The sequence below is a fragment of the Melozone crissalis genome, unplaced genomic scaffold (assembly GCF_028551555.1).
Source record: "Melozone crissalis strain CALT ecotype California unplaced genomic scaffold, PUWL_Pcris_2 ptg000002l_1, whole genome shotgun sequence".
Taxonomy (NCBI): domain Eukaryota; kingdom Metazoa; phylum Chordata; class Aves; order Passeriformes; family Passerellidae; genus Melozone; species Melozone crissalis.
The window spans coordinates 21347438-21374992 of record NW_026535780.1 but is presented as its reverse complement, the minus strand read 5'-3'; the positions used below and the strand labels follow the sequence as shown (position 1 = coordinate 21374992).

The 27555-nt window shown below is 37.7% G+C and overlaps 1 protein-coding gene across 1 annotated transcript in view; it reads right to left on the bottom strand.

Annotated features, from left to right (window-relative positions):
• CPQ (carboxypeptidase Q) overlaps positions 1-27555 on the bottom strand; it is a 146707-nt gene that overhangs the window by 94955 nt on the left and 24197 nt on the right. The window contains exon 3 of the mRNA XM_054292136.1: positions 21403-21610. Coding sequence (XP_054148111.1) covers positions 21403-21610 — 208 coding nt within the window. The remainder of the gene's footprint in view (positions 1-21402; positions 21611-27555) is intronic.

The following is a 27555-nucleotide window of genomic DNA, read 5'->3' as shown; positions in this document are numbered from 1 at the left end:
GTCAGGTGACCCACGACTCACCTTTGAAATAACATTTAACCTGAAACTCTGCATTTCCTGTTCCATGTAATACTCCCTGAGTGGGATATACCCATGTAGACTTATAAGTTCAGACCTTTTTTTTCCTTTTTTTTCTTTCTCTTTGTCAGATAAAAAAAAAAGGCATCCCTCATCCCCACTTTTAAACTGCGATAACTTGCTGCATATGTTTAATATTTCTTTGAGTGTTTGGGGATAAATCCAGCATGTTAACCAAAAGACTTTCCAAACAATGTAAAATAAACAGACTGCAAAAAAAGAAAAAGAGAGATGATGGTTTCATGTACTAATATTAAAAAACCCCAAACCCTACATTTAACAACTGAGCAGAAACTGTTTGTTTCGGGTAATTTTAAATGAATGTTTTTGCCTGTGTCTTCTGGCAGGTTTATGTCTTAGTACTAACATGGTGTATATGCTGAATTGCAGTAATTCAAGTTTTATCACTGATTTCAAGGTCCTTGTTATTTCTCAGATGCTCAACAAAAGAAACTCCTTAAACTGTATTTGTTTCCCCAATTTAAGCAGCAAGCACATTTATTGCAGATGCTCCATCCTGATGTTCTACCACAATTGTGGATAAGGCTTCTGACAACTCACACAGTTGTCAGTGCTTACACACCTCAAGTAAAGGAACATTTACAGGTACAAAATTTACCCAGCTAGCCCAAAAAATAAACCTTGAAGTTACCCAGAAGTGCCATTTGTGTGCTCAAACTACCACTCCGCCAAGATTACAGAGGTAAAGCCTATTATCCAAATTAAACCATATTGGCGTGGGCTGGCAGAGCCAGCAACAGCTCAGATGACACCAGGATCTGACAGGAATGGGCGACTGCCCAAATTATTTCTACAAAAAGGGAAATGGACCCTAAGCATGACTGGTACAGAGTCACGAAGCAATACCACAGTACTGTAGATTCCTAATGCTGCACGATGAACTCACATAGAAAACATTTGTGGCAGACACTAAGCATCCTGGGATGCACCTGATTAAAGTTTACATGCATGCAAAACATGCCATATTTTAAGTATATCATCTACATAATAAATTGCTTAATAAAATGCCAAAGAGTACATTAAAAAAAATGTAAACAGAGCAAATTAAGTACCTTTTATGTAGAGATAACCAAGAACTGGAAAGGCTACTGACCATATGGCAAGACCTGAGCAAGAACTAACAAAATAGAAATTACGAGCAGACTCTGTGTAACAGATGGAGAGAAGCATTTCCCAGTTTGGCTCAAAACAGGGCAAACAGGACATAGTTTGGTGAAATCAGGAGAAAGAAATTTTTTTGGTGAGGGCAGGGGAAGCAGAGGGGATGACAAAAAAGGGGTTTTTTTCGTTGATTCTGAACAAACATTATTTTGGGACTATTTTGTCAAAAGAAGAAGGATCTTATTAAAAAAATAAATTAAACTCTCTTGCATTTACCATTCCTTGCACCTTGAAAAGGAAATGAAAGGAAAGCATCACATAACAGCAACTATAGAGATCACAAAGAACCCTGACTGCACCAGCATTCAACTTAAAAACATTGGTACCTACAGGCAAGCAAGGTGCACCTCTGGAATTTCCCACTAACACCTGGGAGTGATGTTAGCATCTGCTTCAAACACACATTGTCTGAAAAATGCTGTTATCCAACAAACCCTAAATTAATTCTGCAAAACTTTAAGGGTAGTTAGGTTATTTAATATATAATACCCCAGTTCAATACCATAATTTGGTGTTCAGAAGAGATGGTAAGTAGTTTTCCCATTATTTTTATTTACTTAACAAAAGTATCTGTTTTGATTTTAGATCTACTGAATCACCTCACATCCATATTTAAACTATTAATTGAAAGCATATTAATGTTACAACAAACTCACAGTCATTTGGTCCTGACATTCTTGTTCAACAGCTGACAAAATTCAGATAAATAAAGTGGTTGAGTTTTGCTTTTGACGAAGCCCTAGATTTCACATCTTGGAAAGTATTTAAGAGAAGTGTCATGGTATGAATGAAAGCAGAGAAAAGGCTCAAAAAAACCCCCCACATTTTCTCTGTGGTACACGTCAAATGGCTAGTAAGAAACAAATGTGGCTTGTATCTTACACAAAATTGTAAAGAGAGAATAAAAAATTCAAAAAAGCAGCTAGTTAGTTTCTCTTCTGAGTAAAACAATCAAATGTGGAGAAACTAAAAAATGTGGATTAAAAGATGTGCTGCTGGTGTTAGGTCACTTCTAACTCTTTTTACTGTGGTAGCTGACCTAGCATGCTCCATTACTTTGTTCCTGCACTTCCAACCCTTATCTCTAAGATAAGCTAAAATGCCCAGGGAAAAGTAAACTGTGTAAGAACCAGTGCTTCAAGCTAAACTGGATGCTCTGACAGAAAACAGATCTCAAGTTGAAGCCTTGGAAAATGATGGGTATCTCCTAAGGAGAGAAGTAAGCATGACATTATAAGAACTCTAACATGGCTGAAAGGAAAAAAAACCACCAACCAATCAAAACTTGATTATACAAAAGCTTAGAAAGATTTATTTCAGCCATAATGTGTATGCACATAACCTCAGTGCACTATTGTTCACATCAACCTAGAAAAGCAATGTAGAGTTGGGAAATGAAAAATCAATGTTGTCTGAGAATTGCCAGAGTTGTCTAAGTTTGCTCATTCAGACAAACACATTAGAAGACTCTTAATTACATATGTGACCACCTATTTTCTACAGAACCCATGTAAAATTCTCTGTATGAACCACATGTAAACTAAAAATTCTTATCAGATCAGCTAGTTTGTTAATATTAACTTGAATGATAACATACATTCCTGAGTAGAGCTATGACTACTTTAATCACTAGCTATACCCACAGCAAGATCACAGCCTTAACTCAGTAACAGGCTCACATCTTCCACACACTTTGCTATTGTTTTTTCACTTGTATATTCTACATAGCACAGAAAATTCCCTCATCACATACAAAGCTTTTCACTTTAAAGGGAGTGATGTAACATACTGCAGCAAAACAGGAGGAAAACTACTCAATTTGCTCTCACAGTTAGCTATGGAGAGTAGCTATTCATGAGTGCCTCACTCCTGCAACTTCCTCTGCATCACAAACAGCATGGCACAGCCTGAACTCCACACAAGTAAATCCCCTTTTCGAGCACCACAAACTCCTTACTAAAGAAAAGTTGCCCTTGTGTGCACTCCAACTGTGTATGTTCTTCCAAGATTCTCACCAATCTCTGGATAGAGAGGCCAACTGTAGCTGCAATTAGTAAAAACGTCAAAAGTATTGTTAATATTCTCAGAAGAATTAGGTCTATAAAAATAAAATCAAGACTATTCTCCATTTACGACTACTTGGCAAAACATAAAAGAAATAAATTCAGCCTAATTTTGTGTTTCTGTCATCATTTGTCCCAAGACTCATTTGCTTTGTTGGCTTCTTAGATTGTCTTGGTGGGATTTGATTTGTTGGTTCACAGTAAGTTGAAAAGATATCAAGATTGTCGAATTCAAAACCAAATAGGAATATGCCCAGAAAATCTTAAGAAACTGCAGAGTAAAAATATATTTTTTTAATATATTATAAATATATATAAATATATATATATATAACTATACAAGTATAGACTTAAATGGTATACATAAATAATGCAGTGTAATGGAGCCTTACCAAGGAAAGTTCCCTTTGAAGAAGAACACAGCATTATTCTGTTACCACATGGACTCCAATTAAATTAACATTTAGAAAACTGCACTTAGTGACTGCCAGGCACTCAATAAAATTAGGCTTTACCAAACAAGCATAATAGCTTTGCCACTATTACATATGTCTTAGGTTACAGAATATAACTTACACATACATGTTTGTATTTCACTATAATATTCAGTAACACCAATATTCAAAGCACCAAGAGAATTCTCCAATAAGTACAGAATCTTTTAAAAATAGCATGGATTAAATATGGTTTGCCAAACAAGAAGCAGGAAGCAACTCTGAATAGTAAAATGATCAAATGAAGTTTGATGCATTCTACCCTGGGACTATCCAACTGCTGGGAATGTACAACAGCTTTCCAAGAATCTGTAGAAAATGAAAGTTTGCATCAGCTGCTCTTCAACTGAAAAAGAAACTTGCTGGATCTTACAGACATGAAGATGACTCTCCAGCAGCTGAAATCTTGAGGGAACTATTTAAGTCATACACCTGTTTGGCCTCCTTCTGCTCAGTACAAATCACCAAGCTCTGTCCTTCTGTGTTTACATCCCTGTGAGAAAGCAGCTGCCTGCTGTGTGTCACAATAGGTACATTAGGAACAGGCTCCTGGAGTGAACACCACTGGCAACCCAAACTGCCAGCAGCTGTAAGGATTCTGGCTTCATAGGCTTTGTTTGTGACTTTTTTTGTTGAATTCCTAGCTTCTCAGCCTTGAGAACAAGTCTTATTTATATCTTTAATGACCTCCTCAACCACCAAGGACCAATGTGCACAGAGAACAAATTCAAAACATCCTCACTGAGAACAGATGTTATATTTTACACCTACAGGAAGGATATAAATAAATCCAAACAAACAAACAAAAAAGAAATCAAAACTCAAAACAACAACCCCCCCTCGTTTTCTTAATTTGGAAAGTAGCAAATCAGACAAAGAAGCATCACAAGGCTAGCAATACAAAAGCAAACTAAGAGCAAGAATACTGACCTGCTTTCCATACCGTCTCCATTTAATGATGTTTTTCATTATTATAATTACCTCTTATATCAAAATTATCAAGCACAAATAGGTGTGAAGAGGCATGAGAGCTTTCAGGGTACCTTCCAGTCCTTCCAAGTCTCTGATTCATTAGAGAAAGGGAGTAGCAGAGAGGGTCAACACAGGCATATCCATACACACCAGAAACACGAGTCAGCCCTGGCGCTGAACTGAACACATCATGGGGCAGCACAGGGAGCTCCCTCCTCCTTTCAAAGGATGGGCATGGGAAAGGGTAACATGCAGCCAACACTCACCTGAAGGAAAAGGGTAGGGATAGAGGATATTTGTCTTACCACCATAAAACTTCTCCCTTTTAATCAGATGACCCCTGAGGGAAACAGAGGGGAGCAAGGTCTGAAAGGAGACAGAAGAAAGTCTCAGATTCACAGAACAGGATATGGATGGTGCTTTTCTTCTTTCCTTCCTTCTCTGAGCAGCCCACCATTCAGAGCAGTATGTTCTTTGGACACTGTCCTCCATAAAAACCAAACCAATCTTAAACTCATATGCATTTAGGAACATCTCCCTTCAACAAGCTGTGGCAATGCAAACAAAGCCTCATGGAGATACACTTTTAAGGTGTAAAAAATAAGACGAGTATCAACAGGAATACAAAGGTAGTCAAGGAAAAAACCATAAGATAGAAATGGCAGTGACAGAGGGTAAATGTTTCTCAAGGCAGCAGGAGACAAAACATCTTAGTACAAAAGGCAACTATGTGGATGGACTAAAGAGGAGAACTTTTAAAAATAAAAAATCAACAGTAGAATAACATAGTTATTATTATCTCAGATAGAATGGAATTAAATCCCAAAAGTAAAATAGAAGAAAATAGTTATCTTTTCTGTTTGTGAGTAAAAGCTTTTCACTGAAACACTTCCATTAACCTCAACAGAAGGGAGTGGGACAACAGGGGAGAAGACTTTAAAACCTAACTGGATATGAAAAGAAAGTGAAGGGACAGGCTGGATTCAATTTTAGGGAATGAGCAAAAAAAAGCCACTGCAAGACACTTGTCCTGGTGAGACACAATATTTTCTGAGGAAAACTGAAACTCTGAAAAATCTTCACTACATAAATGCTTTTTTCACTCCCACACTTCTAATTACTATAGAATACTAAACATCTTTTTGATGTTCTGTTAAACAATCCAATACTTTTATCACTCAAATAAAAAACACAGAATAAAAATATGTTTTAATAATAAAAAATAGTAAAAATAACACAGAGGTGGTACCACTTATTTTTTTCTCTCAACTGAGAAATTTTAGTAGTGTCACTTAAAGGGAATTGCTTTAACTACACCTGTTCATTACATTTGCCTGTTATCTAGCTCACACATTATACAGCTCCACTTATGCAATGTAAAATGCAGTATAAATGCCTAAGGGATAAGAAAACGTTACCTAATAGTGTATTACACTTACTTGGTGAACTCGTTCTCCAATAAATGGTATATTTTTATTTCCAAAATTCAGGCAAGTCTTGCCTGTCACTTCAAACTTACAGACACCCTGAATTTTTTTATCTTTGAACCTGAACACTGTAAGCAGAAAAGTTCTTTTTAGGAACAGAGTGTATTTTAAAAGTTCATTAGAGTATTTTAATTCCAGTGAACTACAAGTAAATATTGAGCAGCCCCACAAAATGTCATGCCAAGTGTGAGTGTTCTTTCCCCACCTGTATTTTTTGATGATGGTGGCAGATTCTTCCAAAAGCTTCATAATCTACATCAGATGATATAAAAGTTGTCCCAATAGGTATGTGTTTCCTCTTAACAGCTCCTTTCCTGGCAATTAGCTGTGTCTGGGAAATGAGGAGTGTCAGGCTTAAAAAAAAAAAAAATTCAGTACAAACCATGGTTGAGAGAATGAATAAGTTTTGGAGGTCTTGGCGTGCTGCAGGTTTCTTTGGGAGTATGCAGGAAGAACACCTGGCACACACCAGTTTTCATAAGGAAATTAATATAGGGGTTTTCTGAGAAAGTAGCTCAGACTGAGAATTGAAGTAATTTTTCTTCCTCAGAAGGAAAAGAGAAATTGCTGACAAAATGCAACACTTCCTCACTGTTTTTTTGGTTTTTTTTGCTATGAAGCTTGTTGTGCTCTGCAACATACACTATATAGTCATTTTGTTTTGCACAATGTTTAATAGTTTTTCCTTTTCCCATTTAATCCTAGAGATACAGCAATTCCTTCATTATCTTCTGAATGGGAAAGAATTCCACTTTTGCAATTTATGGGTTTCTTTAATATCTAATAAAGAGTGCCTATGAGAGTCTGTGCTGGAAGAGAGACTATCTGGAACAATATAATTTTCTCTCGTTTTCATTAGTTGAGCAACATTTCCATGTTGCTCAGGAAAATGTTGTAAAAAAGGTAGCAGGCTGGAGGCTTGTACAATAATGATCATCACTTTTACAGCCTGTACATAAATTAAAATACACAAAGGGTTTTGGACCAGAACCAAGAGATTCAGGCACATAGCCAGTCAGATCAGATGAACTGTTAAGGTGACACAGGTTTAGGGACATGATGAGATTCCAGACTACCTGAAAAGTGACAGCTGTGAGAATGCCAGAGCTCTCCAAGTCCACTGTGGTAGCTCTAGGAGAAGAAGATTGCCACAGAGGACCACAGGCTTCTCCACTTCCTCCTCACCCATGTGTCCGGCGTCTCTCTCGTGCTCAGGCAGCCTCCCTGAGGAGAGGCAAGCAGCAAGGCACCTGCACCCAGCCCGCGTGCACCCCACAGCCATAGGGCTCAGTACAGGAAAACATTGAAAATCACTTAGTGCAACACTGAAAGGACAGTAACAGAATAAAAAGTGGGAATTTTCTTCCCAATGTTCAGGTATTAAGTAGTTATTATTCCCCCACCCCACAAGGCACACTGTGCAAGAAAATTAGCTTCCTGATTGTCAGTGATTGTGAACTCTGAGACCATACATGTCTTAGTGTATTTATATTCATGAATAATATAAATAGGAAATCTTGAAAAAAAAACTATACCTACATAGAAAGAAGTGCATAATATAATTTTTAGAAGCAGAACTGTGTTTCACAAGCTAATATACACTGGCTGAATTACCTTGCAGCTGTCAAGCTAAAATTTCTTCCTCTAAAATACTCCATACTGCACTTCTGTGTAAGTGTAGTGGAGTTAAATTATTCACTGGAAATTGTACTTGTTTCAAATCTAACTTTAAACAAATCTAACTTTATAGACATAAACAGGTACTGAATTCTACAGAACAAACCCAAATATTGCAATTCATAACTATTTATCAAATAGTTTAAAACAATTGTTCTGTAAGTGCAGCCCAAAGATCACTTGCAGTTTGCAAAGCCTTTGTACACCCAGCTCTCAAAGTGAGCTTTTAATAATTTCATGAAGATAAGTTTCATTGGCCTGCAGGTGAATCTTGTGACGTAGTCCATACTATTAATAGTAAGCAATATTAATATTGGTTAAGACCAAAATTAAAAAAACTCCTGTTTTAAAGGGACAGTGCTTGATCCCTGATCTAACCACAGAACTCTTCACCTGCAATGAATACTTGATGGCTGATGTGACCCAGGATACATTGCAAATCACAGGGTAGCACCTTTTGCTGCAAAAATGCTGCTAAAACAACTTCTCCTTGGAAGTTCCTGATTTGTCAAACATTTGGGGGAAATAGACCTGTCTAGGACCATCCTTATGAAACCATGACAGTTGGACTGTCCAGCTCACAAGTTCTGCACCCTGTTAACTTTTGTAACAGCCTGAAAAATTCATGTGGAGGTGGAAATAACAGTGCATTTGTGGTTAAAATTTCTGCTCCAAACATATTTGGACTAAAACTAAACAAAACTAAAAGCTTCAGATACCTTTTGCGGGAGATCCTAGGGGACTGAATGGAATTCTCCTTTTCTTTCTCAGGAAACTTCCACAGACAAACATCACCTACAAGTCTAATGCTTTCCAATGGTGTTCTCCAATTCCTTGTCATCTTATTGCAATTGCCTGGATTCTGGCATCCTTTCACTAATTGTTAAGCCAGTCCATTAAGTAAAATCAAAATAGTGAAGGAATAAAAAATACCACTCTATGGGAGAAGAGTTAAAGGAATCTATCACTGATTGTCACTCAGAAGTACAAAGATTTGCATGACTGAAACCTAATTTTAGACACTGAAAAACAGTTACATTTCTAAAAACATCAGCTGCAGCTGCACTTGTTATTCCAAGTAGCTCTGCTAAAGTTTTCTCATGGGTCTGTCTATTCACGTTGCATTTCTGGCAAGACTGAAATGGTAGCATTCTCTCAGACACTGCAGCACACCACTTCTGTTCTCCTACAGTGTCAGCATTATAGACTAAGTAAAAGAAGAGGGGGAGGGGGAAATCCCCATGGTTTTGTGGAGCTGCAGCCTTGGATGGTCCCTCAGATGAACTCGACTGCCCAGGACTCTGGCTGCACGTGGACAGTGCTGGGTCCCTTCTCCAGAGCTTTGAGCTTGAGCACAAACGTACAGGCCTCTAATGCCCCTTATGGAGATACAGAGCATGTACTCAAGTTGCCTGGTCCCTTCACATAATTTCTGGCATTCCAGTGTCCCCCCAACAGCAACTGCAACCTTCTCAAAACCCCAGACTGGGAGCCCTGAAAGTTTTTCTTTCTTTCTATAGAGACTGCACATAGAGATACTTGGAGGGAGACACAAACTGTCCTCAAAGAAGGACCACAAACTGCTTCCTGAAGAGTTGCAGGCAATACAGAGATTACAGAACAACTAAAACCTCCTTACATCTCTCCTGGGAATTCACTCTTTCCAAAACTCAGATTTTTGGCAAAATCACATTTGAATCCCAAAACCTGATTTCTAAAGTTCATGTCGTTATTGATGATATAAAAATGTTACTAAGAAAAAGCCTTTTACTTTTTTGAAATTTCAACTCTTTTGTGCTCTTTTCAGTGGGTTTAATTCTCTCACAGTGAGTTAATACTGAATTGAATTCAAATCCTTTGAATTACAGTCAAAAAATTACTTTTAAATGTTCAGATTTGAAAATACGATTTCCTTACGTAATGAACTGTATTCTCTGTTATTCACCTCCTGCCAGAGCCTTCCCACAGATCTGAGTCTCAATCTAGCAGAATTCAACAATCAACCTAATAAAAACCCCCATGGTTATATAATGGATTATTTATCAGCAGCAGTCACCCACTGTTACGTGGTAATACAACAGTTACTTGGTTTTGGCACATGCAAATTGTTGCAGAATCTACTACTGACTACTTAAACACAGTTTAGAAGAGCTGACTTTTAATGTTTTCCTCTTTACAGTAAACAATGTGCAAATGCTATCCTAAATTAATATTCAAGAAATATTAATATTGCTTATAAACAGAGAAAGAGAGATAATACTGAGACCTGCTCAAGATACCACTGGGCCACAAGGCAGAGTGATGAATGGAACTTCAGAACCCCTGGGTTTAATTGATTCACTTGATTACTCTCCCTTGTCTGACAAAAGTATCCTTTTGTTCTTCAATGCACAAATGTCTAGAATCAATCTGTATTTTTCAGAGCTAAATAGTACATAGTTTCAATATTTCTTGTTGAGGTGTTTTTGTGTGCTTCACAGTCACAAGCAAATTAATGTGAAGAAATCCAAATAGAAATATGTCAGAAATTATGTGGTTCCTTTCTTTTCTTTATTCTTAGAAGAAAAGTTCTTATTTTACATTCACAATGGATGAAAAAGCCATGAAGTGCAGTCAAAGCTTAATCCTGCTTAATAATAATAATAATAATAATAATAATAATAATAAACAGAAGCAGATAAAAGACAGCCCCTCTCTGTTTCACAGGGTATTTGCAGTATTCACATTAGACAGCCAAGGCAGAAGTACTATGGATAGTGACCAGGAAAGAAAGGCAAGGTGAAACAGTTAAGTAGAAGTCACAGATTACTCATCTAACCAGCTAAAGAAAACAATCTATAAATACCAAACAAAAGTCAGATTTAAAAAGCAAAGTTGGAAGATAATAAAGTTACAGTTTTAGGTTTGTACCATCATCCTAAATATAGAAACAAAAAGAAAGAAAGCATAAGATGCCTGAAGGAGTGGACAACAGGCAAGTAATCAAAGCTGGCATCACTGGCAGAGCAGAGACAGGAGCTGGCACCTCTCATTTAATAAACCAGATGGAGAAGGATTTTCACCATTTAGCTGTACCCTGGAGGCAATACAAAAGCATTAGTATTTGATGCAACAAGATGGACACAACAAGAGAAACGCGGGTGACTGATTGGATTTGAGGGGGAAAACAAACCAGGAGAAAAGGATTAAAGTAATTGAAATGGTTACACTTCTGAGGCACAAGACATTGCTTCTACAGGGAAGAACCCACTATTACTGTTGGCCATTAACACCAGCCTACATCTAGAAAATAATTCTAAAGGACAGATGTGGAACAATTGGCTCTGACCTCCTAAAAACTTAAGTCAAAATTTGTGTGCCATAAACAAGGGGTTTCATCACACAAATAGGTCTAACTAATCATACTTAAATGTATGTAAAGATAACAGCAGGGTGAGACCATCCTATAAGAAGACAGTATCTAATAAAAGAACATAGAAATACCCTACCATATGGACAAGCCACAAGTAAGATTGTGGGATGTGGAAGAAACAGCAGAAAGAAAAGACCACCTGCCCTCTGGAAAACAGTGTAAGCATTCATGTAAAGAGAAATCACAGTATGTTGGAATAAACCATACACATTTGATCACATGTTTAAGCAAATAAGGCAAAACAAAATGAGGAATTAGCTTTTCCAAATCCTCTGCATGCCTGGGGTGTTGACCAGAGAGATTAACTGTGTTAACAGTTGACTAGCAATCAAATATATTTTAAAATTGGCACCTATATTTGGTTACTTGTTTGTTTACATAAGTAAAAAGCTATATATCAAAATAAAATTTTATGTTGTATACATGCATATAAATACAGCCAAAGACCCTGCAAAAACCTCTGCTCACTTTTGGAAATCAGCAGTAAACCTCAAAAAGAGCAGAGGAGTACTTCAGGAGCTTTAGAGCAGATACAACATGTTTCCTAAATAAAACTTTAATATATATAATCTGAAATGGTTTTGCAACATGTAGATATATTTTAGTAACATAATTAAACTAAGAATAATGCCAAACATATTCAGAAAATGTATCTTGAGTAATATAGGAAGTAGAAACAATACTCAGTGGGAAATAGAAACTGTAAACCCATGAAAATAATGGAAAAAGACATGAAAAAATAAAATAGGATAGGCAAGTGAATCTATATAATAGACCTCTATACAAGCTGTTTCAGCATTGTCTGGACTAAAATTTGGTTTGTTTTTTTTGTTTGTTTTGTTTTGTTTTGTTTTTTAAATTAAAGAGAATATTAGGCCAGGACACCCCAAACACCCAAATTCTGTAACATTCTGGCACAAACATTCTGGGACTATTTAATCTTTTCCAGTCGTCCAGGGCCAAATGCTCATGTGCTCTGGATATGAACACTCCCAATAAAGTCCACAGTTACTGCACTTTTGCAGAAGAAACACAGAAAATTACAGGGAAACAAAATAACAGTCCACATACTTCTCAGATCTTATCAGCAGCTGAAAAGAAATACACAGATTGAGGAACACATTCACTGGCACTGTATTAGCTGGATACCTCTCTGTGATCATTATCTGCCTTTGTGTTGTCAGGTTTTCCCTCAATCCTCCATAAATATGGTCACCACAGACTAGTGAGACACTTGTTGGTGTAATCAAGAAAACCGAATATTGTGAGGACTTTAAAATAAACCTGAAGTTGATAGGTCAAGACATTATAATCATGTCAGAGGGTTCTGAACTTACTAACAGGTTTTCATAGGCACCACAACTCATACAGACTCAGAAGAGGCTGGCAGCACTGAAGAAAGATAGAGCTGATTAGGGAGAAACAGGAAATCATGGAAAATTGCTGAAGATCCTGGTGCTCAACCCACAACAAGCACAGCTGTAACTCCTTATAGCCCAGTACCTGAAAGCCAAAACTTGGAAGTTTTATACACTGAACACCTTTGTATACCTGAACCAGTAATGCAAAGGTGGAATAAAACTTTATAACTTCAGAATACTACCAAACCTAATCAGTGGGTGCTCATGGTACTCAAACAAGACCAGAGTTAACTGGGATATGGGTGGCCATCCAGCCCCCAATTAATGTATGACTCATTAATGTTAGGAAAGTCTAGAAGACAAGGAAAAAAACCAATGGAATACTACATTGCTTTGGAAATACTACATTGCCTTGGAAAGTTATTGGTGAGGCAGCCAGGATTTCAATAGAGCTGTTATCCTCAGAGCATCTTTCTAGAGAACAGAGTCTATCAAAAGAGATTTTACTAGCCCTTACCTCTACCAAGTTACAGGATACTGCTTGTATGACTAAATGGATGAAACTCTTTACAATTCCTGAACAGGAGGAGTCAAAATTAGGAGGAGGCAGAGAAAGCTCTCATCAGTCTCATCACCATTTCAGTGACTTTGTAAGAAAACAAATATGGCAGGTGTATGAAATTACACAGAGATTGCAGGTGGCACATCAGGCCCCGTCTACTGGAAACACAAAACAACCAAAACCCAGTAATGCAGTACAAAGCAAAAAAGAGGAAAAAGTTTGGTAAAAGCCAAAGAGAGATTGGGACTGAATAAACATCTACAGATTTCTCACTATTATGAAGTTACCTGAAATTAGATTCCTAATTGCTGTGCAATTAGCAAGAACCCATTGCATAACACAATAATCTCCTAAAACATAGGCTCTGTTTCTTCTAACGGCTTCTTCTAAGTCTCTTTTTGGCAGCCAGGCTTTGCCCAAAAGTGAGCACAAAGGCAGCACTACAGAATGCAGTCTGGCATGTTGGTCTGAAGGGAACATAGGAAGCAAAGTAAAAATTAACAAATTGTCAGTCAACAAAATTTACAGGCATCCTAGAGGGAATGCAGAGCAACTTCCATAGCACACCACAAATTCATATCTCTAAGGGCAGCAAGACAACATGCACAGAGCTACAAAACATAACTAGAATCTTTCCACGAGATTCCCAGACACTTATAAAACATGGGCTGCTCTTATTAGACCCCCTTATTAGATCCCTTGTTAGACCCCAAATAAGGGTTTTATCCTTCCTTCCTGCCCCCTTAGTAGAACAGGAGACAATACTGCTATATCCCATTGCCACATGATATTGCTTGCAATAAGCGAAAAGTTTGCTGTAAGTGAAATTGCTTGCAGCAAGTGAAAAGTGATCACAAATAATCAGTGGCACTTCCTGATTTCTTCAGTCATGCTACACTACTGTTGCTTCTCTACAATCACCACACGGCTTCCTGCTGCCCTTTGTGCAGGCTTTGTGAATTCCCCAAGCTTGGAGAATGGGAAGATGCTCCCTACTCAGCATGCCACTGCTTCCCCTCTATGGACAGCAGAACGGGTCGCAAGAAAGATTCCTCAGATGGCAGTAAAACATTGGGTATACTGCTATTCATAGTGGAAGGAAGGGCAGAACAGGAGGGAAAGGAGCCTTCAGGTCTCAGGACACAACAGGAAGATACACTTTCAAAGACAGAACATTCATTTTAAGGGTCAGATGCATTAAAACAAGACCAAAACCAAACAACTAAACCAACCCACCAAACAAAAGCCAACCAAAAAGCAAAATAAATACTAGTAAAATAACTGTATCAACCCAGAATTCATAAAATATGCAGGGCAAGAGGAGGAAGCCAAATCAGTCACTACTGATGTGAATAAGTCCTTACTTTTCTTGGACATGGAGTTTTAGGGGAAGGAAGATGATCTCCTCAGCAAGCAATTCGCATGTCTGGAACCAACGGCAGCAGACCAAGAACTGGAAGACGTGATGTGGTAAAAAGTCTCTGTCAAAGCACCTGAGAGCTAAAAAATGCCACTAATGTACACACATGGTCAGCAAGATTGAGAAGGGCATGACCTCCCAACAAGCCATAAGGAATACAATGGAAAACAATTTATATACAAAAAGGTATCCATGCCTATTCATGATAGGAGAAAATAAATGAAATGAGATGACAGAAAGGGGAAATTAAGATAATGGAAATGCAATGGAAAAGAAATAGTTTTCAAATTCACATATATCCCATGAGATGATGTACTAGCCTTGTGCCATATGTAATGATATGGATCATCAATGCAACCTCAGTCATAAATCTTGAGTTGCACCATGCCATTAATGACTTCAGCTTTCATGCAGACAAAGTTTTTGATTAGAGTTACTGGAGCTTCACAAGCTGGTGGTGTGTCCTGGCCACCTGTAGACTGAAGAAAGAAAGAAAAAGTGAAGGAAAACACTTCAGGTAAGTATAAGATGCGGATAATTTAGTCCAAAAAGAAGAGAACTTGACCAAATATGTGTCCGTGTTAAGAATCTCTAGATTGTGCCAAATTACTACTTGGTCTATTCTGGCCTTGTAATATGTTCCCTGTTGAATTTCTTGCATTTTGGAGAGATTGCTCGGCAGCATCTAAAAAACCATAATAATAGGGCTCTTGGCATTTATCCTGAGGATTCTTGGGAAATTCCTTTTTGAGTTCTCAGAAAAGCACTCAATTTTCCTTCTTTCTTGAGCCCTTAAAGGAGTTATCATTACAAGATACAATGTTATGACATTATCTAATCTGTGGTTCTTGAAGAACAGAAGAATTTACTGAAAGTTTTAGATTCATAAGAGTACATTCACTGCAGAATAAATACTGGATGGGCCAATAGCTAAAGGACACCTTTTTATTTACAAAATGTACAGCTAGACTTATGGATAGCTTATTACAGTCATACAATTTCAGGAGCCTTACAGTTAAACACTTCACTTTCCCTATCTTCTTTCACTTTGATTATTTAATGAACAGAACAACTGCTGTGAAAAAACAAGCCTATGTTTGCAGAAAATAATTTTGTCATCACCATTTCTTCAGCAACACTGCCTGTTGTAGCATGGGACTGGTCATTCAGATTATTGCTCAACTTCAACTATACCTTGTAAACTGAGTATTTTCACTGTAAAAAAACATCCATTATGAACTGAGAACACCCATCAGTTTGTTTTAAACTACAGTAAGGGCATGTATCATTAATCTAAGCACAGTGAAGTTATTAAAGCAGAAAAAAAAGAGTAAGTACCCAGATTTCCACAAAAGGTCAAATATTATAGATACTGCTGAATTACTACAATAATACATGTTATTTGAGAAGGTTCATTAAAAATAGTTCTGTTACTCTTAACTCCTAATACCCATGTTTAAATATTTCACCACCAAATTGTCAGTGCTTCAGAAAAATTGTTACTGGCAAAAGGAGCCTACAAAAAAGATGGAGAGATGGAGAGAAACTTTTTACAAGGGTCTGTAAAGATAGGACAAGGGGGAATGGCTTCAAACTGAGAGAAAAAATGTGTTAATGTCTTCACAAAAGAGGGAGGGATGGGAGTCAATGGATGGGAGTCTTCCCTAACGATAGCAGAAAAGGATGTTAATGTCTTCAGGAACGACTAGGTCTGAAAGAACCAACCAGAATGGCTGTGGCAATATTTAGGGCAAATGGCTGTTAATGTCTTCGAAAATCTACAAAAATCAAGCCACTAAGTTTGTTACAGAACCCACACAACTTTAGGGTAATAGGAGAAATGAGTCCACACAAATCTACTGCAGAGCCCAGACAGTCTGAACTTCTGATGGATCTGCAAAATCCAGACATCCTTCCAAACTCTAGGGGAAAATGACAATACATCTTTTGGGGGGAATGTGTGGTAGGCAGTTGTTTGGGAAGGCTGTACCTTCATCAGCATGGAAAGGAAGAGGGCAAGATGTGGTCGGGAGTTTAGGATAAAAGGAGGCTGCATCCTCTAAAACCTCCAGAGAGACCCCATGGGGGAATAGCCTAATTGACTCTCTCCCTTTATTAGAATAAAGTTGCAGGATTCCTCTGTCTCCTTTATGGACACTGGCATTTCACAGCATGGCTTTTCTGCAAAAAACTTCAAAAGAATAGGTTTAGATGTTAGGAACAAATCCTTCACTGTGATGGTGCTGAGGCACTGAAAGAGGTTGCCCAGAGAAGTTGTGGATGCCCCATGCCTGGCAGTGCTCAAGGCCAGGTGAGATGTGGCTTTGGGCAGCTTGGTCTAGTGGAGAGCGTCCCTTGCACCAATTACCTATTAATTACAGTTACCTTTCTCCTACATAAAAAACCCCCACTCCTACATACCAATAAAGAGAAGAGAAATAAAAAACTCAAGAGAATCATTTAACACAAGAGGCAGACAGTGCCACGAGACACAACTGTGGCACATGGTAACGTTGCAATACCATGTAACCACTGCCACCTCTTCATAGGTCAAGGAAGACGTGCTTGCTAATTTTATTTCCTATTCGCTTAGCAATGCTGTTCAAAATGAATGAATCAACTCCTTGAAACTCAACAGCAAATACTTGTCACTGGTGAGTGTCATGAATCCTTGTACAAACACATCAATAAGTTTTCTTGAGTATAATGACACTCATCCCTTCCTGCCCTTATTAAGAACTAGGATGCTTGAGTCCTCAGGTGTCTCATTGCTCCACAGTTATACTACCACATCTCAAAGAAAAATAAACTGTCCTCGCATCAAAGATTCCCTTCACACTTTTTGCCCTGACAAACTGGCAGCCACTTGCCATTTCTGGGACAAGGAACAGCCATCAAGTTACCAGTAAAAGAACAGTGATTTAATTCATGTTGGGATTTCACCAATTCCACTTTGTAAGTAAGCTTTAATAATGAGCCCTAATAAGTCTAGGATGTTAATGGCAGTACCTAGTTTTGACCTATAAATAGTACTCATATTGCAAGTTCACCTAGAAATCACACCACAAAGTTGGCTTACATTGCTCCAGCAAATTGAGTAACTAAATAACAATAAGCAATAATAACAATAAGTTGAAAAGGGGTTGAAAAATTTGAAAAACAAGAAAACAATCAAGCAAAGAAATGAAACAAAAACCCCCATCTACCAAACTCGATATAGTTTCGGAAAAATTGTAAAATTACACCTTTCATTTACCTGAAACTGGGATAGTAGAAGTGTGAGAAGGATGCTTTCTTCTAAGATGTTTCCAGTATATTTTGGAAAACTCCACAATCCCATTATCACTTATTTTTATTATCAGTGAACATGTAAACACAGGCCAAAGAAGTAAAGGCTGTGGTTAACAATGCAGCAGCATACAAATTGCAAGAATGCACGACTTACTTTCACAATATTTAGAAACCTTTTATTATCTTTTTATCTTTAATCTCTCACCCTTCTAACACACTACTCCCTGCAGCAAGGCAGTATTTTCCACCAGTCAATTAAAAAGGCAAGTGACTCGAACAAAGAGTGCCCCAGACACTGACAGATAAGAAGCACCACATCCAGCACATAGTCCATCCAGCACAGCACACTGCTAGGATAGACAAGGAGACACTCCACTGATGATTAGAAGAAAACACAGGAGAATGCACAGAGATAAGAAAATCCATCCTGCCTACAGCAATACCTACTTGTTAAAAATGAGAGAAACAGATCTAGTCATCACTGAGTAACTGAAGGGAGGGACTGGGCCTGAGTACCTTCTGTATTATAGGAAGAAATAATTAACAAGTCCATTCCATATTAAAACAAACAAACAAACAAACAAACAAACAAACAAACCCTAAGTGAAGGTAAATGAAGAGAGTACAGAAAGTGCACTATAACAAAATGCTTCATGGCAGCATCTACATTTGAAATTAGTTTTGGGAATGTCACCTCTGCTCCCAGTGTCAATTAAGGATTCAATACTTCTAAATAAATATGCATTTGGGATCTACTTCCATTCAATTTTCAAATCGCTGTAATGCCAGTTCCTTCAGCCTCCACCTCTGTTCCTCACCTCTAATATTTTCATTCCATACTAAATTCACTTCCATAAATACTGCAGCAAACAGAAGATACAGTAACTTTCAATTGAACAGTTCTGCATAGCACCATAACTCAGCCAGGACACAGATCATCATCTGGTTTTCAGAAAATCAACACATTGCAATATTCTTTGACGATACCAGCTAGGGCTATTTCAAAACCATTTTTTTTTTTGTAAAACTATTTCTGAAACACATTCCACTATCTGTTCATTATTATGAGCTTTATTAGAAAATTCCAAGTATTAGAAAATATATTATAAACATCACATTTGCAGGACACCAAGAAATACACTAGTAATGGTTTGGATAGTATCTGAATTCAAGTTCTTCACATTTCAGAAAGCATTTTTAAAAGGTAATTTTGACTTCTTTAGGGGAATGTGGAGCATTCTCATGGTTCAACTCCACCTGGCAACTAAGTACCATGCAGCTGCTTGCTCATTATTTCCCTGAGTGTGATGGGAAGAAGGCTCAGAAAAAGAAATACAAAAACTCATGGGTTGAGGACTGTTAAGAACAGTTAAATAGTTCAGAAAAAGTCAGAGTGAAATATTATAATAAAAAATATCATTTTAATGACCAAAAAAAACCCCTAACAACAGCAAATAAGTAAATCCAAGAAGAACAAGTGATGCACAATGCAATTGATCACCACCCTCTGACTGATGCCCAGCCTGCTCCAAAGAAGGGGTTCGCCCCTTCCAGCCAAGCTCCTCTCCTCCCTCCCCCACCCGGTTTTCATAATAAACATGACATCCCATGGTATGGAATATCCCTTTGGTCAGTGTAGGTCAGTTGTCCTGGCTGTTCTCTCTCCCAACTTCTTGTGCAGCTCCTCATTCACAGAGCATGAGACACTGGAAATCCTTGACTTAGGGTAAGCACTGCTTAGCAATAACCAAAACATCAGTGTGTTATCAGTGTTATTCTCATGCTGAATCAAACCAGAGCACTGTATCAGCTGCTAAGAAGAAAATGAACTCTATCCCAGCTGAAACCAGGACAAGCATATAAAAATGCTACCAAGCAGCTACAGGGGCTGCAGAGCTGTTCTCTGCATGTGTTCCAATAGAGTTAGTTGGCTTTACTGACTTTTCTGACTCTCTGAAGCATTACAAATGGAGAAGCTTGCACACTTCTCATATTGCTGACTTGTGACCACTCATGCTCTCTCAGAAGAAGTGGATTCATGCATGCCTCCAAATGTCCCCACAAGTCACCTCTCAGTCCCAGCCTCAAAAAAGATCCAAAGCTATATCCTGCTTTTCACATATCAGCCCAGACTTCTTCAGAAAGAAAACCTAGGAGCAGAGATCAAAAAGAAGCCATGGTGTTACCTAAACAGAACACAAGTCCAGATTATGTTGTGGCACACATTCAGGGACAGGTTAACTACTGCCAATGACTCCTCTCTGGGTAAGGCAACTAGGGGGAGGAATAAAGGATCTGTATTGCTCTAAACATGTACTAGCCAAAGAAAGAATGTTACGAAATAGAGCACCTCTTGTATAAACTGTGTTATCTTTCATATTTTCTTATGTAAATGATTTTATTAACAGAGTTCTACAGTTGAAGCACTCAAGCTTTGTGTGTGGCATCAGTCATGCACTGCCAGTCCTGCTCAGGCTGCAGCTCAGGATGTGGGCAGGTGGATGGACCTGTCCTGATCCAGTCCTCAGTCCAGCTCTGCTGCCTGGGCCTGCCTGACCAGAGCTCCCATCACAGCCAGCAGGCTCCTACACAAAGATCACTGCAGGCATTAAGGTCACCAATAACAGTGTAAGATTTTAGAAATACTGTGTTAAAGGACAGTGTGCATCTGTCAGCATTCCACTATACGGCTGAACCCTTCTCCATTTCCTCTCTACTCCTCAACTAGTCTTTTTCACAATAGATAAGCATTTTAAGTGTAAGCTTTCAGACTTGGAAAAAACTCCCAGATAAAAAAGGATATATAATTTCAGTAACATAACACTACAGTATTAAACAAATAATGTACTATGAAATTGAAAACTATTTACATTTTTGAAAAATTCATTATTTCCACATACCTTACTTAAAAAGCAGTGTGAGAATTACAAACCTTGCTGCTAAAGAGTTCTAAATAATTATGTTCAAAGCAGACTACTCCTTTATCTGGTACAAGTCAGCCTTATGCTAGGAAAATTAACAATACATTGAAAACTGTACACGTACATTCTAGTCAAACACACAGAAAGACCAGTTCATATCATCACTGACAGGCTGTTGTCACCAAAGACATTTGGTTTTGGTTCTTCTCAGAATATTTATGGCAGCCTTGAGAATGCAGAAAGTTCTTTAAAACAAATATTATACAAAACTTGGATCTAGAACAAAAAAAAAATGAAAACATTCTGAAAGAATGACAAAGCACAGGGGAAAAGAACTATTGTGAAGCCAATAGTTTCAAAACCAAACACCCACTCATAACTGGCACAGTTTAAGTCACAGAGAACAAAAATTCCTGCCCAGAAATGACATGTCAGCTAACATTGAAATGTGAGTTGCAGGAAGAAAAGAGAAAAATGCTTACCTGTGAATAGAAAAAGAAGCAATAGACCTAATGAGGGATGCCACTGCTCCAACTTTAGCAGCTTCCACTGCTCCCTGTAACCTGTATTGCACAGTTTCACCATAACTGATGAAAGGTTGGTTGTAGACGACAATCCTCCCCTTGGCCTCCTGAGCTCGTTTGCGCAGTTCATCAAATGAGGCTACAACTATGACTTCTGCTGTAATTCCTGAAAGAAAGTATTACAGTGGTTTTAGCAATGCTTTCCTATAGCTCTCCTATGGCCACTTCTAGCAGACAGAAAAGCATGGACTGTGCAGCACTCAGGAAATCAGCGTTAGGTTTTATTCCCGAGGAAGGAAGATGATGTGAAATGCTACATCAGGGATCAGTACCAAACAGATGAGCTAGAACCCTGTGAGCCATGCTATCAGGCTGGAATTAAAACATAACCTGAAGGGCAAGAAGGATACATGGGGGGAATTTTGCTCTCTGCATCAGCTTTAATGTCTTACTGTAATCATTTGTAGTACCAAAACATTTGCAAAAGCTGCCCATGGGATTAATTAAAAAAAGATAGTAATCTTTTCATGGAAATGTTTTGATATGTTGCTAAACAACTTAGCTTAACGTAAGACAGCTGGAAGCCCATCTTTTTAGACTGCAACTCCTATAAAATTATTTAATTAGTAAATTAAATTATATTAAAGCTCTGCAGTGTCAACAAATTTTGCAATGTGCTTAATAAAAATAATAATAATATCATCTTCATATTTAAATCAGGAGAATATAACAGTTCTATTTGATCTCCTTTGGGAGTTTTTCTAGGAATCCACACTTCCCAGTTCATGATACAGAAAACACAGGCAGGTTCCTGTGCAGGACAATTCACACACATTAAGTTAGATCCCACCTCAATCTTTGTTTTTAATAGTTGGAATAGTTTTAAACTGCTGTATTATCTTACTTGAAAAAACAAAGAATGTTACAGATAAGCCAGAGAATCCTTCTAACTTTTAAGGACATTAATTGAGGAACTATATTTCACAGCATTTGAGAAGTAATTCATTAAAATGACCACAATGCTGAAAATTCAATTTTGTTGATTGGTTACAGAGATAAGTAGAGACTGCTTAACAACACGGGCTGGTACTTCGCTTCTAAATATAGAAGAAGTAATGGATGTCTGAAATTTTTGTGTTGTAAATTTCACCCAATAGTCACAAAATACATAAATGAAAGCTGAAACTAATAACAAATCCTCTAGCAAGGATTTGTCAGAATGAAGTGAAATTATCATGCTTTTAAGAACAAAATTATTCTCCTTTTTTTCCCAGTTGGTTGGTTGTTGGTTTTTTGTGTGTGAAATAAGAATTATTTAGAGGATTTCAAAGACTTGTATTTAAAGCCACAATAAACAACAAAAACTCTTAGAAAAATAGGAAGGTAATGTCTCCCAGCATCAGTGTGCCCAGACTCACGGCTTCTTTAAGATGAAATTACACTTCAAAACCTTAAAGAAACCATTCCAGAAGTTTGGTTTCATTAGAATGTACCACTAAGAGTAGGACAGACATTTACTGCTACAACGAAAGTGAGTTTCAGCTACAAAAATAGCCTAGTGTGAGAGGGATCAAAATTTTAACTATTCAGATTCTTACCTTAACCTGTCAATGTTTTAGAAAGGCAAACCAAAGAATCACCTTCACATATTACTAGCTGCTGTTGGCAGACAGGTGAGCATACTAGCAGACTCCAACTGCTTGTAATTAATGGCAGGTTCAGCCACCTAGCTAAGGAACCTCCCAGCAACAGGATAATTTTGGGTAGGAAACCATGCAACTGGAAATAAAGCCAGATATCTGCAAAATTTCATTTTCCACGAGAGAAGTTGTGGTTGATACAGCAATCTCTATTTCATTTTATCTCTCCCCAGTGCTCCACTTGGATCGTGCAGCAGGCACTGGAAGGATACATGTCTTGGTGACTGTCAAGGGAAACAAGGAGTGTATTTCTTCTGGGCATTACTGCATACATGAACAAACACCAACTCTGCAAAGTTTTTTAAGAAAGCTAAACACAGCTAGTAAGTATGATTCTTAAGAAATAGGAATCATAATAACAATAATTCCTAAGAATTAGGAATTATATAATTCTTAATTATAATTCCTAAGAAATATGATGGTGAAATAAATTTATGGTCCTTCCTAGATGACAGGCATCAGGAGTTTGTGCAGTGAGAATTACTGGAAATTTGTGCTAAGGGCAAGTTAAGGGAAAGAACGCAGAGCTGCAAATTCTAGCTCAGTATCTCTACCCTCAAATGTCCCCAAAGAAGCTAAATAAAGCCATCCTTTGATAAAACGAAGAAAACAAATGTTCTTTCTGGAAGTTTTACTTAATGGCAGCATGGTATACATAAAACATGAATTACACTGCTTTCCATATCAATGTAAAACTTCACTCTTGTGTAGCTTCTGACTAATTCAATTACTCATTTGCATTTTAGTGCCATTTTATACCATTTCGGATTCTTTGACTGAAGTTACAAGAGCAATGTTTATCTTAAACAAATATGTGGACATACATACACAAATCACCCTTAAACCTTTTGTGCAAAAGGAGAAATAAAACAAAAATCCCAAGAGTTTACCTGTTTAAGGAGAATGAGTTATTTTCCTTAGAAACTGGAAATGTCTCACCTTACTGAGCCTTTAAGCAAACTAATAGAAATCTACCCTAACATCTCTACCAATTCAGTGCCTCATGGCTCTGCTTCCCACAGTACTGTCTCTTACACTTATCATTACATTATTGGCTGTGTGTTATCAAACAGAATTTTTCAGAAACCCCATGTAAGGAGGGAGACAGACTTCCTGCTTACTTAAGCAAGATATAAAGATTATAAAACACACAGTCCAAGAGATGAATACAGAGTATTTGGGGAATTAGCAATGTAAAGGGCATGAATCATAGAAAGCAGAATTTCAAACATGACAAACTTGGCTAAGTGAGTAAAGCTGAAGACTATTCATTTGATCTCATCACATGAAACATATTTTTGGGTTGGGTGAGTGAACAATAAATCTAGGTAGTACTAATTGTATGCTATTCTTTCTGAGAATTAAGGTATAGGAAGGGTATTAATGGTGGGAACAAGCAGGTAATTTTCCCTTATCAACAAAATTTTATTTTACAAAGTCCTCTGTACATTGAAATGTGTGTTTCTATTTCAAAACTTGAATATGTCACAAATTTGAGGATCACACTGCCAGTTGAAATAATAGTATGGTACGCATTAGCAATCTAAAATCTGTCACAGGCAGGATGAACACAAGACTGATTGTGTATAAATATATATATATATTTTATATATGTATGTATATTTTTATATATACACATGCCCACATACATATATATAAAAGCACCCATAAATTAGCTGTGTGTAATACTGCTGTATAGAAGAAGCCTGATTCCTGGCATCAACAATTCTGTCTGGAGAGTCACCTCCTCACAGCTGTTCACCTCCCAGCAGTGAAGGAGTAGATTAGTTCAAAGGGGATTCCTCACAAGATAACTTCTCCCCAAGATGAACTGCAGCTAATACTAAAGTAATCTCAGTATCTAGAGATGTGCATCTGTCTGTGTTAGTAACAGGTTTCAGTGAAGAGAAAGAAAAAAAGGAAAAAGAAAAACCCTATGATCAGATTTTTAGAAACTGGTGGATCTTCATTAAAATATCAATGAAATTTCATACAGAATACATTTTTACTTATCCCAGAAACACTCCATCCACAAAGACAAAGAAATTCAATCAAGTTAGTTATAATCTATTATTATATTAAAAGGATTTATATTTAGTAAACCCAGAAAGAAATATTACTTGCATACTGTTTAATCTTATTAGATACCAATTTCCTCATTACTTAACTATGGCCTTACTCTCTTCTTTTTTTCCCCCAGTCTCATTTTTGTCATTCAGGTAATAAAATCAGTACCTTGGAGATCCAGTTACAAAGCCAAATGCAGTCATCATTAATTTGACAATAAATTCTTTTCAATAGCAGCAAGCAAGCAACTCATTCCTATGGACCTCCTAAACTTCATTTACTTCACACTAAAGTAAGAATTATGATTTCTTCTACAAATCAGAACAGTGATGCTATTGACCCACATGCACTGAAGTTACCACTGTCAAATAAATAAGCTGATAGGCAAGGCAATTTTTGCTGAAAACAACTAAAATACAGTAATTCTAAGCCTAGACAAGACAAATCTAGAAAAGAAGTATCAACACAAAAAGTCAACAACACATCTAATTGTTCTGACAACAGTGGAAATTCTGAAACTGGAGGAGATGTATCTGAAATATGTCCTGGCCTCTGTAGCCATGAGAGCAAGGAGGAGACAGGATGTAACCTCCCCGTTCATCAGAACCAGGCAGCAGGATATCAGGACAGGAAATCAAGACAGCCCTTCATGGTAGAGCAGGGGCAACAACACACCACAGCCACAGTGCCTGACCCCCACGTGGTGATTGCAGCCCTGCCTCACACACCAGCCACTCTCACACCTCATCTCCTGCAACATCCCAGATTTCTCTGTTTCTACTTTAGCTCTGCCCATAAAGCTAACTTAGCCCAGAGCTACTTCATCAGGTATACTGTATTCTATGCTGACCCTGGACACACGCAACCAGTAGCCCCAAGCTTTTCTTACCTTAGTCTGGCTATTCCCATTGTCCTTCAGACTTGAGCATCTCTCCAGATTAAAAGTAACATGCCCCTGCTTCTTTCAGACACAGCCCACAAGCACTGTCTGGTGCCCATTTGCAAGGTAGCTTCTTTCACAGAGCCTAGAATTTTTTTGCATGGGTCATATGATACAAAGGTAGGTAGGTAGGTAGGTAGGTAGGTAGGTAGGTAGGTAGGTAGGTAGGTATGTCTGGAGATAAGGCAGTTGTTGGGACAGGTCAAAGGAAAGAAGGACTTGGGGAGTGGAGGGGAAATGCAAATATATGCTTCAAAGCTAAGTAAGATTAGAGACCTGGCATTAAATCCTTTTTTAAGTTCAACATCCTCTAAAATCAGCTCAGAAAACATTTTCCTCCTCAACTTCTAGCATACCACTCTTAAAAACATATTTCTTTCCAAAAACTCTCCAGGAATTCGTTCAGCTTTCCTGCAATGCTCCACAAACTTCAACTAGATTTTTAGAAAAACAGACTCGAATTCTTTGTTTCTAATGACCTCATCCAATTAAGGTTTTGTGTCAGGCTGAAGCAAATGAAAGATTAATATCATAACTTCTCTTTTTTTCCCTCCTCAAAAATTATTAGTATGTAATGAAAATCTGAAATATTCTAACACCTAGAAACACATTTGCTCTGTCCACACATATAAATATATACTAATATAATAATTATTATATGAAGAAAATACTAAATATTTTAAGGGAACTGTAGAATGAAGAAGAGGGTTTTATCAGGAAGAAGAATTTTGTAAAATATGAACAATACTTCTAGAAAATGTGACCTTCCTACTCTGTGGAACAGCAAAGAGAAATACTTCATGAAAATAAAATTACACAAGACAGTTATAAAAAAGGATATGAGGCTATTCAGCTCTGATGTTTTGCACAGAGACTAAACATATGGTACCATTCCTTAAGAACACAGAGAAAAATATACACTATATAATAGGGTTTTTTACAAATATGACTTAAAATTTCCAGCAAGTACTGGATCTCTTTAGAACAGTAACCACATGTAGCTTACTGCACAGCACAAATCCTAGGAGGAAATGGGTTTTTCCCCATCCCCAGCACAAAGCCTTGGATCCAAAAGAGTGGGGCAACAGGTTAGGTGCTCCCAGAAGCAGCCCTGGACAGAGCACAGGCTTGCTATGCAATGTGCAGGGAGAATCAGGCACCCAAAACTAAGATTCACAAAAATCAGTTCCTGAGGACACAGGTGCTCAAGGCAGGAAGAGCTGAGGACAACAATTTTCTCCTCAGTGAGCCAAAGGTGCCAGTCACTGCTGGCTATCCCTTGGGATGAAGGTAATGTGGCTGTGCAGCTGTGTCTGCATACCCCACACATGCAGAAAATCATACTCAAATCCTGCCCTCAATAGCTTCAGTCTGGCCTTAACACCCTCGAGGTAACCACCCTCA